The sequence below is a fragment of the Musa acuminata genome, chromosome BXJ3-3 (assembly GCF_036884655.1).
Source record: "Musa acuminata AAA Group cultivar baxijiao chromosome BXJ3-3, Cavendish_Baxijiao_AAA, whole genome shotgun sequence".
Classification (NCBI taxonomy): Eukaryota; Viridiplantae; Streptophyta; class Magnoliopsida; order Zingiberales; family Musaceae; genus Musa; species Musa acuminata.
This window is the reverse complement of record NC_088351.1, coordinates 4,094,435-4,106,488: the sequence shown is the minus strand read 5'-3', so window position 1 is coordinate 4,106,488 and position 12,054 is coordinate 4,094,435. Positions and strand designations below refer to the sequence as shown.

The window sequence follows — 12,054 nt, the reverse complement described above, 5'->3', positions numbered from 1 at the left end:
AATTTATATTTGTCAAGACATAAAGTTAATCTTATGGAGGAATATGCCACAATAAAAGGTGTCATTGTGTCCTTAATATGCAGTCTTATTATGTTAAGTAAAGGTACAAGATTCTTTCAATCAACAGTGTGGCCCTCTTCATGGCCAGCCTCTCTCCCAACTTCCACCTCACCCAAGCCATTCCAGTTGACATTTTCCATCCACTGGCCTTTCTTAGTATCACCATCTTGTGTTGTGCTTAGAACCCACTGTCAACTCATGTCAACACACATGTTTTGGGTTTCATCCACCTCTTTACAGAGGGGACATCACATGGGTGGAAAAGAATTATGATGACATCCAAGGATGGATGGATGGACCTCCCTGGGTTTCTCTCTTTCTCAGGCACTCTGATTGATGGATTCCTCACCAAGCAACAAGGAAGTGGAGTCCATGGTTTGGTGGCATGAGAAAGATGAAGTGAGATTTCCATAAGACAGCAAGTGAAGAAATGGCATCACATCACCAAATAGCAATCATGGAACAACTCTTTCAGGTTGTCAGGAGAGATGCAGGGAATGGGAGCCTCTAATGGGTGATGATGGCATATCAGGGGTTAGTGATGGATCTCCAATTATTGCTCACCCTCAGCATCTTTGATAGATTGTCAAGTGGACCAAGCAAGGATTTGATTCCCATCCATTTAACAGGTGGGGTGGTCTACAGCACAATGAGCCAATCTTAAGTTCTTGCTCTGATGCCAACAAATACATGAACACCTTGGAGAGGTGCAATTCCTAATCACATTAAAACCAACAAAATTATCCTTGTAAATGATCAATTTTCCTTTACAGATGGCACATAAAGGAAAGGAGCTCCTTGAACAGGACACCTGAAGAGGGGGGTGGGGGGGAGAAGAGGAGCACTAGATTCTCTTTTTCATCAAAAGGTAGCCTGCAAATTTAAATTGTTTCTCAAAGACTGATAATGATGATATTATGATATCTACAATTGATTCTTGTCTATGGCAGAGTGAACATAATTGTGTGAGAAGATTGGTGAGTGAATCAATGTACCCACCAAACATGGTTTAAGGTAGATAATGATCTGAAGTGGAATATCTGAGTCCATAATCATGCAACACATGATCATTTTGTCTATAACATGAAGTTAGGGAACAACAACTGTCTCAACACATAAACAAAAGGTGAGTGTCTGAGCAGTATCACCATTAAGCTCCACTTCAGACTGATCCTTCACTGCACAAAACACCAGGTGTCCTATGAAGGACAATTATAAAGGAGAGACCTAACAACAAAAGAAAAGGTATCATCAAGCCAACCCATGTTGATCCTAACAGCAACAAGTCAGGAGGTGCTTTAATAAGAACAAAGTGGATTTGAACAGTTGGTACTGCATCACAGTTTGCTTTCTTGCATCGAATGATTGGCATTCGAGTATCTGAACAAGCTGAATTTAAGATTATGTGATAGTTGAAATGAAGGTTGAGTACTTCATATCATTGAGCATGCCAACAACATAGGCTACAGCAGGATGTAGCGACAACCTTGTTCATGAACAGGACTGGTGATGAAAGCTATCTAATTGTGGATTTGGTTCTGTTCATAACTACAAGCTTTATGCCATTTCTAAACAGACAATGAACGAGGACAGAGGAGTGAAGTCCTCCCAAACTCACATGGGAGGCTCTCTGGAAGATGTTTACTGGTAACATTGCTTATGTCAGTCTACCATTCGATGGCACTTGTTCTCAGCACAGTCATGTCCAAGACAACCTCAGCTCAGTAAGCTTTGCTCGGTGGAAGCTCAAAACATGTAACAAGAGGTGGTGATGTTTTGGAAAAGACATCCTCAGCATGGCAGCTACACAGTACAGTGTTCTTCTCAAAAACCTGTGGAGCTATCAGAGTTGGCTTAGCTTTTATCTTTCAGCAACCTGTCAAGTTGGGACAACCGCATGTGCATTGAGTTTAGGCGTGTTGGATATCCTCATCACCCTTCAACATAACCTGGACATTTCAAGTACTAGACATGACCATTACTAAGGGAGATTCCAAGCACATGAAGGACATGGAGTGCAAAAGGGCAGATAACAACAGGGGCCTGGGACTAGTTGTATGTTCCAATGCCTGTGGAGGGGCTTATAAAGTATTTGATCTGGTAATTCTCGACACATAGCCAGAATATGGAAGAAGGCAAGCATTTTCATCTCTGTACAGGAAAGCAGATTGAGGTTTGGAGGAGTGAGCACAAGAAGATGTCAACATCAGACTTCCATCAAGTATAGGAAGGAAGACTTGATGAAGCAGAAACACAGCCCATGTGGTCCAGACCATGGAGATCTCCCCAAGCTGGCCATCATAGTTCCATTGTGATCAAGTTAGATGGATCATTGCAGCAGCCGAGAACACTATGGATCTTACTCAACTCTGTGCCTATTGCACACCTACCTGTATTGATTTCTTAGAATCTATGTTGTGTTCTCCAAACTCCCAGAGAACCTTAAACCATCTAGTCTAGCCCTCATTAGCTTCTGGCCCAGCTGAGAATTGCTCACCCGACAAAGTAGATATTAATTCATTTGATACTACGGAATTGTAGCCCACAAGAGATTCTAATTGTTGAAACAGATCAATGCTAGGTGGACTCAGAACTGATAGATGTGGTGAACCAGGAAAAAGGAACATCTGAAGAACTGCTTCTCATTCAAATTGGATCTGAATACATTGCACAATAATTCTTTATTAAAGGATGCCTAATAAGTATCACTCAACATAAGTCTTGACAGAGGCAGCTACAAAGAAGCAGAATCTCACTGTACCTATGATCAGAATGAAGCTCTTGATAGCAGGCATCTAGAAAAATACAACATGTGCTGTCATGAAGATTTCAGATCCAGAAATCATGGTTCATGTATTCACATCATATATTCACCAGTGCAAGAAAACCAAGGCATTTTTTATGATGTTCCACTGTATTCAATTTCAGTGTGCTTTTGACCATGTTTTTGAAGTTCTTTATCCACATGCTTGATTTCTAGATTTCCATAGCAGATGAAGTTTTAGGAGTCCATAAATGATGGATTATTCAGACCTCAAATCTGATTGTTATTTACTCAGCTGGTGATGGTTTCACATTCTATGTTGTGTCACTTTTTCCAATGATGTTTTTATTTAATCTTTTTTTTTAGAATAAAGCTGATGATATTTTGTTGTTTGTTAGATCTTTACAACAAGCTCTTAATTGTCTTTGCATTTGTCATTCTAGTCAAAATGGAATTAGGAATGACAAATTCTTTACACACATCTTCTTTGAAATTAATATGTCAATGCCTTAATCTGATACATTAGTACTTTGATACTATTGCTTGAGCACTACTAATTAAGGTCTTATTCTTTCTAAACAAAAGAGATGCAGAGAAGGAGAATAGAGAAATAAAGATGATTCAAAATGGTGTTTATAAATCTTTCCAGTTCTAACTTATTGATTAGTTTATGAATAGTTGAGAGTTCTTCTTCTTCCTTTTTACATTAATGATCAATATAGAAATTAAAGTAACCTCTATTAATTTGTTTTTGATTTTTTTTATTGATCATCTGGATAAGACAAAAAAAAGAACAATGTTTCCATGGCAGGCTTACCCTCTCATTACATTCCTAGAAGTGCAAAGTATTTTATATATTCTAAGCATCTTTTACCCTCCCATTATCCAATCATAAACCTAACATAATATCATATTAACACACATATTATGTTGGTCAGAAGAGGATGACACCAAATGAGTAATTGGATTAGGAGTGAATCTTAGGACAACAGTAAGATTATTCCTATAAGATCTTATCCATTTATCTTCTTTGGATCCCGCACTGATGAAAGTACGAGGATATCAATCTTATTGCTACAGTGCAATAATCTAATCTAATGTAGGGTAATAGAATCTTTAGCACCAACAAACACACAAAATCCAGCTCAATAGAAGCAATTCCAAATCTATCTCTCAATCTATCAATCCATGTTGTCTTCATTTTTCCCCTAGCAAGATGCCAAAATCTAAGCCAGCCAATGTGGTCTCCCCCCAAACATAATGACGCTTCCTGCAGTCCAATGCTTCTTCGTTCGCCTTCTCTTTTATTACTGCTACTCCTCCACTTGCATTTATAGCTCGCCATGTCGATCCCACCTCTCCCACTCTCCCCTCCCTCACTCTCCTTTTTATGACACTCACGTTTCACAATGCCTCTCTCTCTCTCTCTCTAACCATATTAACTCACGGGCCAGTGTTGAACCATGCCGAGAGAGACAAAGGAACGCAGAGTCTCCTCTGCCTGTGTACTCATCACAGGAAGTGAGATTGCAAATTGAAGGATGGAGACAGGGAGGAACAGTGTCTGTTTTCGCCAGAAATGACCGAGCATTGAAAACTAGCTGGGAGAAGGGGTCGTAAGAGTCATGTGATCCACCTTCCCCATCCCCACAGTCCTAACAAAGCAGTAGCAGTAGCAGCAGCAGCAAGGCCTCAGCATCCCTTTGCTTCTCCTCTTTCCTCTCCTTCCAGTCTCCTTGGGTTATAAGCAAGGGAGAGATGTCATCAAGCGCTTCCAGGTTCATCAAGTGCGTCACCGTCGGGGACGGAGCTGTGGGCAAGACCTGCATGCTCATCTGCTACACCAGCAACAAGTTCCCAACCGTGATTCCTCGAGCCCTCCTTTCTTGGGATCTTCGCTTCGTTGCTTGGGTTTCTTGATTCATGATTTCCCTTCTGCAATCCTTCTTCTGTAGGACTACGTGCCCACTGTGTTCGATAACTTCAGCGCCAACGTGGTTGTCGACGGAACGACAGTGAATCTGGGCCTCTGGGATACTGCTGGTGACATGAATTCCCGATTGTCGCATGACCTTTGCTGCAATCTTGTTCTTGTCAGGCATGATTTGTTGGGTGTTTTTTGTAGGGCAAGAGGATTACAATCGACTGAGGCCACTGAGCTACCGAGGGGCAGATGTCTTCGTGCTGGCTTTCTCACTAGTGAGCCGAGCCAGCTATGAGAATGTTGTGAAAAAGGTGAAAGGTTTAGGAAGATGGATGTGTGGTTTTCAGGCTAATACTTCATTCCCCAATCTTTCCAGCTTCTAATTCTTGTGTTGATGATGTCCAGTGGATACCTGAGCTGCAGCATTATGCCCCTGGAGTCCCTTTGCTGTTGGTTGGTACCAAATTAGGTGAGTAGAGAAGCCTTTCTCTGTATCAGAGGATGCTTTTACTTCGATGTTACATCTGAACAATTCTTGATCATGACTTGTATGTGTTTGTTGGAGGCTGGGATTTGTGATGCTTGCTTAGACAGTAGACATGGTATTGTTAACGTTTTCTTTTTTGCAATCTTCGTGTCGCTAGCTGAAGCTAGTCATATGAATTCATGTACTGCTAGGATCAATAATGAGTCCAGAGCATATCAGTCTAGTAACAGATGTAATAGTGAATTATAATACAACAAACATAGCTGAATCATGGAGTATAGAATTTGATTACTCACAATTGAGTCTTTGTCTACTTCATTTTTTGAACTTTATTATTGAGGCCCAATGAAATGGCTGAACACCTACCCAAGTCAGTCTAGAGAAGAAAGTGTTTCATACCATATTATCATTAAGCATAGAAGAGACATTAGGAATTAGAGCAAACTCTTTAAGTTATGATGGTTAAACCCGCACCAAGATGGAGGAAAGCTTGCAGTTCTCTTGACTAGGAAAGAATCTAGATAAAGAAGGAATACCCAAATACTCCAAGCCTAGTTAGGGAAGGAAGACCCAAATGAATTAGTTTTGTGAAAGCATTCTTTAGAAGAAAACACTGAAATGATAAGTTAGTAGGAAATCAGAATGTGTTGTGGGGATATTCTTTAGGGAGTACCCGAAACAAGGGGTCAATGCACCAACCTGGGTAAACGGATACATATATCACCAAAACCTCATCCATTAATATACTGGCTGATGCCACACATTTACTCCTTTATTTCTTTTTTCCTGATGACGGAATGATAATTTCATGTATCTCCAACAGTCAAACCAAAAAGAAAAATGCTGGAGACATTTTGGCAAGACTTTGCTGTTTATGCATGTCTATGGTACCAATTTACATTTGTCTTGGTGCTTTCTTTTTCAACCACCAATAATATGAATTCTGCAGATCTTCGTGAAGATAAGCACTATTTGGCAGATCATCCTGGGATATTTCCTGTTACTACTGCACAGGTGCCATATGCATTTACCAATCATAAACCTAGTATATTTCAAATTTATTCTGCTCCGTTGGCTGTGATTCTTGGTGACAGGGAGAGGAACTGAGAAAGAAGATTGGTGCTGCATATTACGTGGAGTGCAGTTCAAAAACCCAGCAGGTTAGTCTCAAAATTTTCTATTATAAATTCTTTGGCTAAGCGAAGAACAGTTCATCATGCAGTATTTATTTACCTATGTAATTTCATTTATTTTCTCAAGCTTGTTGTCAACATGCTCTTTCAAACACCTATCGAAACCTCTCCATCTGCAGAATGTCAAGGCAGTTTTTGATGCTGCCATCAAAGTAGTTATCCAGCCTCCTGCAAAACAAAAGGAGAAAAGGAAGAAAAAGTCCACATATGGTTGTTCGATTCTGTAAGTAGACATGTTCTATTAACCTCTAAGTGTATTATTCATACAAGTTATCATATATAATTTCTGCTGTTATTATTTGTTTTCAATATCACTGATGTTCCAATCCAAAAACTAACTCCTCTATCTAATATGGTATTTCTTTTTGCATGTGTAAGTTTTCAAGAATAAGTCAACCTGTTTGCATAATTTCCTTGTCATGCCAACTCCTCTTGTTGTATGGTTGAAATGTGATAGGACCAAATTTAGGACTTTTGAAATTTTCCTATGTTTGTTTAATTGTTCTTTTAGTCATGAACATCTTATCTGCAGTATCCAAAAGCTCCTCCAGTGTGAAAACCAGAGATGCTATCAATCCACTAAATGGGACCTGATAATTTGATAAAGATAACTGGGGGTTCTTTTGGAACCATTTAGGTACTATCTGTCCAATAATTAGACTTGAGTTTAAGCAACTAATAGTTGCGCATGACCTATCTCCCCTGATCAACCTAAGCTAAGTGAAAATTACAGTCATCTTACTATAGTTTTCATTAGTATATTTACTTGGATATTGTCCCCAAGCTCAGAACTGAATATGGTACTCAAAAGTGGAGTAGTCTTTGAAACAGGGTTGCCATTTTTGGCTATAATGGAATGCAACATAAGGTTAATGTCAGGTGTCCAGAAAGTAATTATTAAACCTTTGGTCTTTTGCCAACAAGATATCAACAAGAACTAAGCTAGAAAGGAAGAGCTCTATTGAGAAGGGACATGAAAATTGGATTTTTTTTTTTTCTCTTTTAATACTCTGATCAACCCGCTGCTCTTTTATCAAATGTATGCTGCTTTTCAGAAGGTTTGTCATCTATGAAATCTCTTTCACAAAATTACTTCAGAGCTTTTCTGTTTTTAATCATGGAGAGTATCTTAGTTATCCACAGCAACAATGTTGAGTTTGAGCTATCTTAAGCGAGTATTCTATAGTTTTTGGCTCAATCCAACTGCACATGTTGCATGCTATCTAAATTGTGCATGATGGTAGAAACAACCTCAAGTAAATCTTTAGGCAGTATCAAGTCTTTTTATTTTTTTTTGGAGGAAATTACATTTAGCAACAATGATTTTTGCTGATACGAAAAAAAATGGATTAAGAAGCTGCTTGCTGCTTGTATAAGTCCAGTAGCATACCGAAAGAGTTAAAAAGCATTGCATTCTCTCACAAACATTTGTACTAAGCCCAACTTATGCTGAAATTGCAGGAATATCTTATGTAGGATGAAGCTTTTGTGCAGCTTTAACTGAAGCCTCTCCCACCAAGAAATTATATATCCCATTTACCTGTTTTGCTCGTCTGACACGGACCAAGACTGCATTGGCTCTGAGTTTGGTAGTGTAAAAGGTCTTGCAAGTTGTAAATGTTTCATCTTGTAAGAACAATATTTATGCTTTTGTGTGGATAGAGCAGGTTTGTAAGTTGTGTTTCCTTGCTACTACCGACTTTGTTTCAATTGGGAACTTTAACAAAGACAATTGATGTACTCCAGATGTTAACGTCCGATTTGAAACGCGAAGGTGACTTGATATCTTAAAGTGTGTATCATGAAGTAGTCTGAACAGATTTGTATCAGTTTGGAAACACTGCTAGTATGGTGCTCTGTAAATACTCATTGTTGCCGTTGTTGGTCAGTAATCATGTTTGTGAAGCTAAAACTCAGATACTACCATCTAACTTGTTAGCTCTATCTTGAGCAATGCAGTGTATAAATGTTTTGTTTTCCTGTTGATGTGAATTTGCATCTAGGAATCTTTGCAGGGTGTATGAAGACAAAGAAAGAGCTTTTGAAGTGCTTTATGTGAAATCATATGGAAAGTCTTAGAAGTGCTACTTCCATGTGAAATCTTACTGGACCAGTACACAAATTGCATAAGCTTAGAAAGAAAGAAGACCACTTTTTAGGTCTCATTGTCCTTAAATTGAGTTGAATCTGGTTGATGAATTGTGATACAAAAAGAGAAGAATCACTTTAGAAGGAAACATCCTAACTTCTCAAAGTCAAAAAGGTTTATATACTTTATACATTATTCTGTACTTTCACTACAAATTTCATAAACTCTTCCCTATAAAATTGACAAGATATAAATTCAGCAATATATGTATTACAATAAAATCAACAAGTCATAATGTCTCAATTATTTGGAATCAGTCACATGCATCTTTGATCACCACTCAACTATGTACAAAATAATATTCTCACCTAAATTAATAATATTTTTAAACAACTTTTGAAGATTTTCATCTATTTCTTCTCATATCATTAAGACTAATTTCTGATTTTACATATTCATATTGCTTAAAGGATTCCCTCTTATTTTATCCATATCAAAGTAATTTCTAATTGTTTAGAAGATATTTTTTTTAATATTTGGTGGTGATTTTGCATGTCTAACTTAATATTATAATTTCATTAATACATACATACATACATACATACATACATACATATTGTTGGCTTTAGATTTAGGATTTAACATATAAGTTTATGATATCTAGAAATAATTAAATTTGTTGGTACAATTTCTTTGCAAAGTGGCAAATATTTGTTTTTAAAATGCTTAAATCTTGGTTTGCAACCAAGTCTATTCCCACCACCTTAATCCATTATTTTCTTAAACAATGTAGGAATCATTGTTGCTGCAAGTAATATGCTTCCATCTTTCTTTGTGACCAAGTAGAAGATGGAATATATCCCATCAGTAATCTTCAAGTCACCCTTTGACTTGGAAACCATTGCGCATACACCCCCGCATGCGTGCATGCATTTGAAGACCACAATATTCTCCTTCCTCTTCCTCTCTCTCATCATCATCAACAACAAGAACAGGAAGGACTCCATGGCTTGTCCTCCATCCAGTCTTTCCCTCTCTCTTGATTCCACCCTCCAACCCTGCCTCTTCGCCCCCTCCTCTCCTTCAACGACCTTAGCCGGCACCACCACCTCCCTCCCCCCGGAGAAGCGCCAGTCTTCGATTTTCCGAAGTTTACTCGGCCGCTTCTCGTCCTCCTCGGCCACGCAACCCACCGCCTCCTCTCGCACCGACGCCCCCGAGCAACCCGGCGCGGTCATCAACGACGAGGCGGTCCAGGTCCTCCGGGACTTCCGCGTCATCGTGGAGCTCGACCGCGGCGGCGTCCTGGAGATCCGCCCCGTAGAACCCGGGGAGATGGAGGCCACGGGGACGCTCCTCGCTGAGACCTTCTCCGAGTCCAGGCTCGTCCCCGTCCGGTACGCCCACCTCATCGCCTTCCTGGTAAAGCAGTACCTGGAGGAGCGGCGCGCCCTGGAACCGCACGTGGCGGTGCTCATCGGGTTCTACAAGGAGAGCGACGCCGAGGGACCAGCGCAGCTGGCGTGCACTGCCGAGATCTCGTTCGACGCTCGCGGAGCCAATGTCGCCCCGCCGACGCCCCAACCTCCCCCTGACTGCCCTTACATCTGCAACATGGCCGTCAGGAAGTCGCTGCGAAGGTACCAACTCTGCTCTTCCTTGTTCCACAGGGCTTTTCATGGTAGGATCACGTTTCAGGAGGAGGATTGGATGGCATCTTCTGGAGGCATGCGAGGAGCTGATAACGAGAATGAAGGCTAAAAGAGAAGTATACCTTCACTGCAGGGTGGTGGATAAGGGCCCCTTCGACATGTACAGGAAAGCGGGTTATGAGGTGTCGAAGACCGACAGCTACTTCATCTGGTTGAGTCTTCAACGACGCAAGCACTTGATGTGGAAAAAGCTGCCACCTCCATCAGATGACGACGCGGTCAATAAAACCTCAGCTTGCGACGACCATCCAATCTGATACCGCACCCCTTCGACTACGTACGATGTTGTGTTATGGATCTAATGCCAAGTAAGTGTGCTTTTGGAATGGTCACCGGGCCTTCATGGTGTGGAGGATAAGGTCGATGCACTTGTTGTTGTTGTTGCGGTAAATTGGTAATAACTGATGCACCAAGGTCTTTGTGTTTGTTTAATTATTTGTCATGTATATACTACTCCGGGGTGCTTTTCTTTTTTTCTTTTTCTTTTCTTTTTGGGAATAACTGATGCACACACAACACATTAGAGATGTAATAATTCTGATGAAAAATTAGTTCTGAAACATTTGTTATGAAATGATACTTCATTCAACGTTAATGATGCTACAATGTTGATGCTTGAATACAGTGACACTAAGCAAATTGAGGTATGAGGGAAAAAAGAGAAGCTAAAAATAAATAAATAAATAAATAAAATCAATTGGATCAAAAAAGAGACTGATTGCAGTCTACCTGAAACTTACAGAGAACAGAAAAGGAAAGAGATCTTTCATGCAAATAATTCCTGTCGAATTGAAAAGATCAATCACCACATCAACTAAGAAGAATATATTTAAATCAAGAAAGATGCAATTACAGTCGGTTTTTAAAATACAATTGTATTCTGATGAACAAATATTAGCAGCCATAACAAAGTTATGACAGCCAATTATTATTATTAATAATATATTTTTGGCACATCATAAAAGAATGAGACAGCAGAATCAAAATAATGGCAACTTTTACAGAACTAACAATGTGTGTTTCTACCACTCTTATTGGTCATCACTACTGTCAGCATCCTGTAAAGCTCTGCCAATGTTTCAAATGATGATTTCATAGCATCATCCTAAATGGGAGTATTATGTTATCTCAAAATCCTGGCTGCTTACATAATCATGTACCAAATGTAAATTTTTATCCCAAAGCCACAAGATCATGGCATTTTATGCCTTCCATAACATATGTTTGTCAGAATGAATAGCAAAAGAAGTTCAGCTTAAAGACAACTGTACCAACTTGGAAACTGCTCGTGTTGTATATTGTTGGGCATTCATCAAAGGATGGGAAAATAAAAAGATTACTGTAGTTTCATGCTCTCATTGAAACCAGGTAATCAACTTTGAATTTTATGATAAAGAATAGCACCATATCCATACAACAACAGTAGTCTCCTAGTCAGAAAAATATGGCTAACTAGAATACATTATACAAATTAAACAGTGTATAATCTTAGCTATGATGTCAGATTAACATAAAATTAGTTCGGCATCAACAAAGTCATGTCTTCAGCAAATAACAAACACTCGAACAAATCAAAATCCACCTTTGTTCTTAAACTCAAAATGCAGCAAATTCTCAATCAACAGGCTGTCTTGGGGGAAAAGTTAAACATGATTAATCACTACAAGAGTTGAAAACCACATAATCACAAACTGCTTCACATCTTCCCTAAGAAATAAAAGACCAACAATGTCAATCAATCAGGAAAACCAAACTTGTTACTTTGACACTGGGCACCATAGCCACTGAATTATTTATATCCGAGACAGGTTTAACTGAAAACTTG

General features: G+C 39.3%; 2 protein-coding genes across 3 annotated transcripts; both read left to right on the top strand.

Moving 5' to 3' along the window:
- Nucleotides 1-4,274: 4,274 nt before the first annotated feature.
- LOC135582154 (rac-like GTP-binding protein 3) lies at nt 4,275-8,168 on the top strand. Of its 2 annotated transcripts, none has more exons than XM_065140653.1 (8): nt 4,275-4,687; nt 4,780-4,867; nt 4,950-5,059; nt 5,154-5,217; nt 6,185-6,249; nt 6,330-6,395; nt 6,548-6,651; nt 7,890-8,168. In XM_065140653.1, exons 1-8 carry the CDS (start codon nt 4,583-4,585, stop codon nt 7,930-7,932), a joined length of 645 nt encoding a protein of 214 aa, XP_064996725.1. In that variant the 5' UTR covers nt 4,275-4,582; the 3' UTR covers nt 7,933-8,168. The 2 variants fall into 2 exon arrangements, 1 of the variants encoding a protein (XP_064996725.1); XR_010494645.1 differs by having other exon boundaries at nt 4,449-4,687; nt 6,496-6,651; nt 7,890-8,113.
- A 1,274-nt stretch (nt 8,169-9,442) lies between these two features.
- Nucleotides 9,443-10,620, top strand: LOC135632246 (GCN5-related N-acetyltransferase 5, chloroplastic-like). Its single transcript, XM_065140652.1, has 2 exons — nt 9,443-10,157; nt 10,216-10,620. Exons 1-2 carry the CDS (start codon nt 9,445-9,447, stop codon nt 10,484-10,486), a joined length of 984 nt encoding a protein of 327 aa, XP_064996724.1. The 5' UTR covers nt 9,443-9,444; the 3' UTR covers nt 10,487-10,620.
- The last annotated feature ends 1,434 nt before the right edge of the window (nt 10,621-12,054 follow it).

Bases quoted from the DNA above. Each gene is read 5' to 3' on its own strand.
- LOC135582154 (XM_065140653.1), top strand. From the start codon at position 4,583: ATGTCATCAAGCGCTTCCAGGTTCATCAAGTGCGTCACCGTCGGGGAC. The intron at 4,868-4,949 runs GTGACATGAATT...TGTTTTTTGTAG, and splicing joins GGGCCTCTGGGATACTGCTG to GGCAAGAGGATTACAATCGA. The intron at 5,218-6,184 runs GTGAGTAGAGAA...TGAATTCTGCAG, and splicing joins GTTGGTTGGTACCAAATTAG to ATCTTCGTGAAGATAAGCAC.
- LOC135632246 (XM_065140652.1), top strand. From the start codon at position 9,445: ATGCATTTGAAGACCACAATATTCTCCTTCCTCTTCCTCTCTCTCATC. The intron at 10,158-10,215 runs GTACCAACTCTG...ATCACGTTTCAG, and splicing joins GTCAGGAAGTCGCTGCGAAG to GAGGAGGATTGGATGGCATC.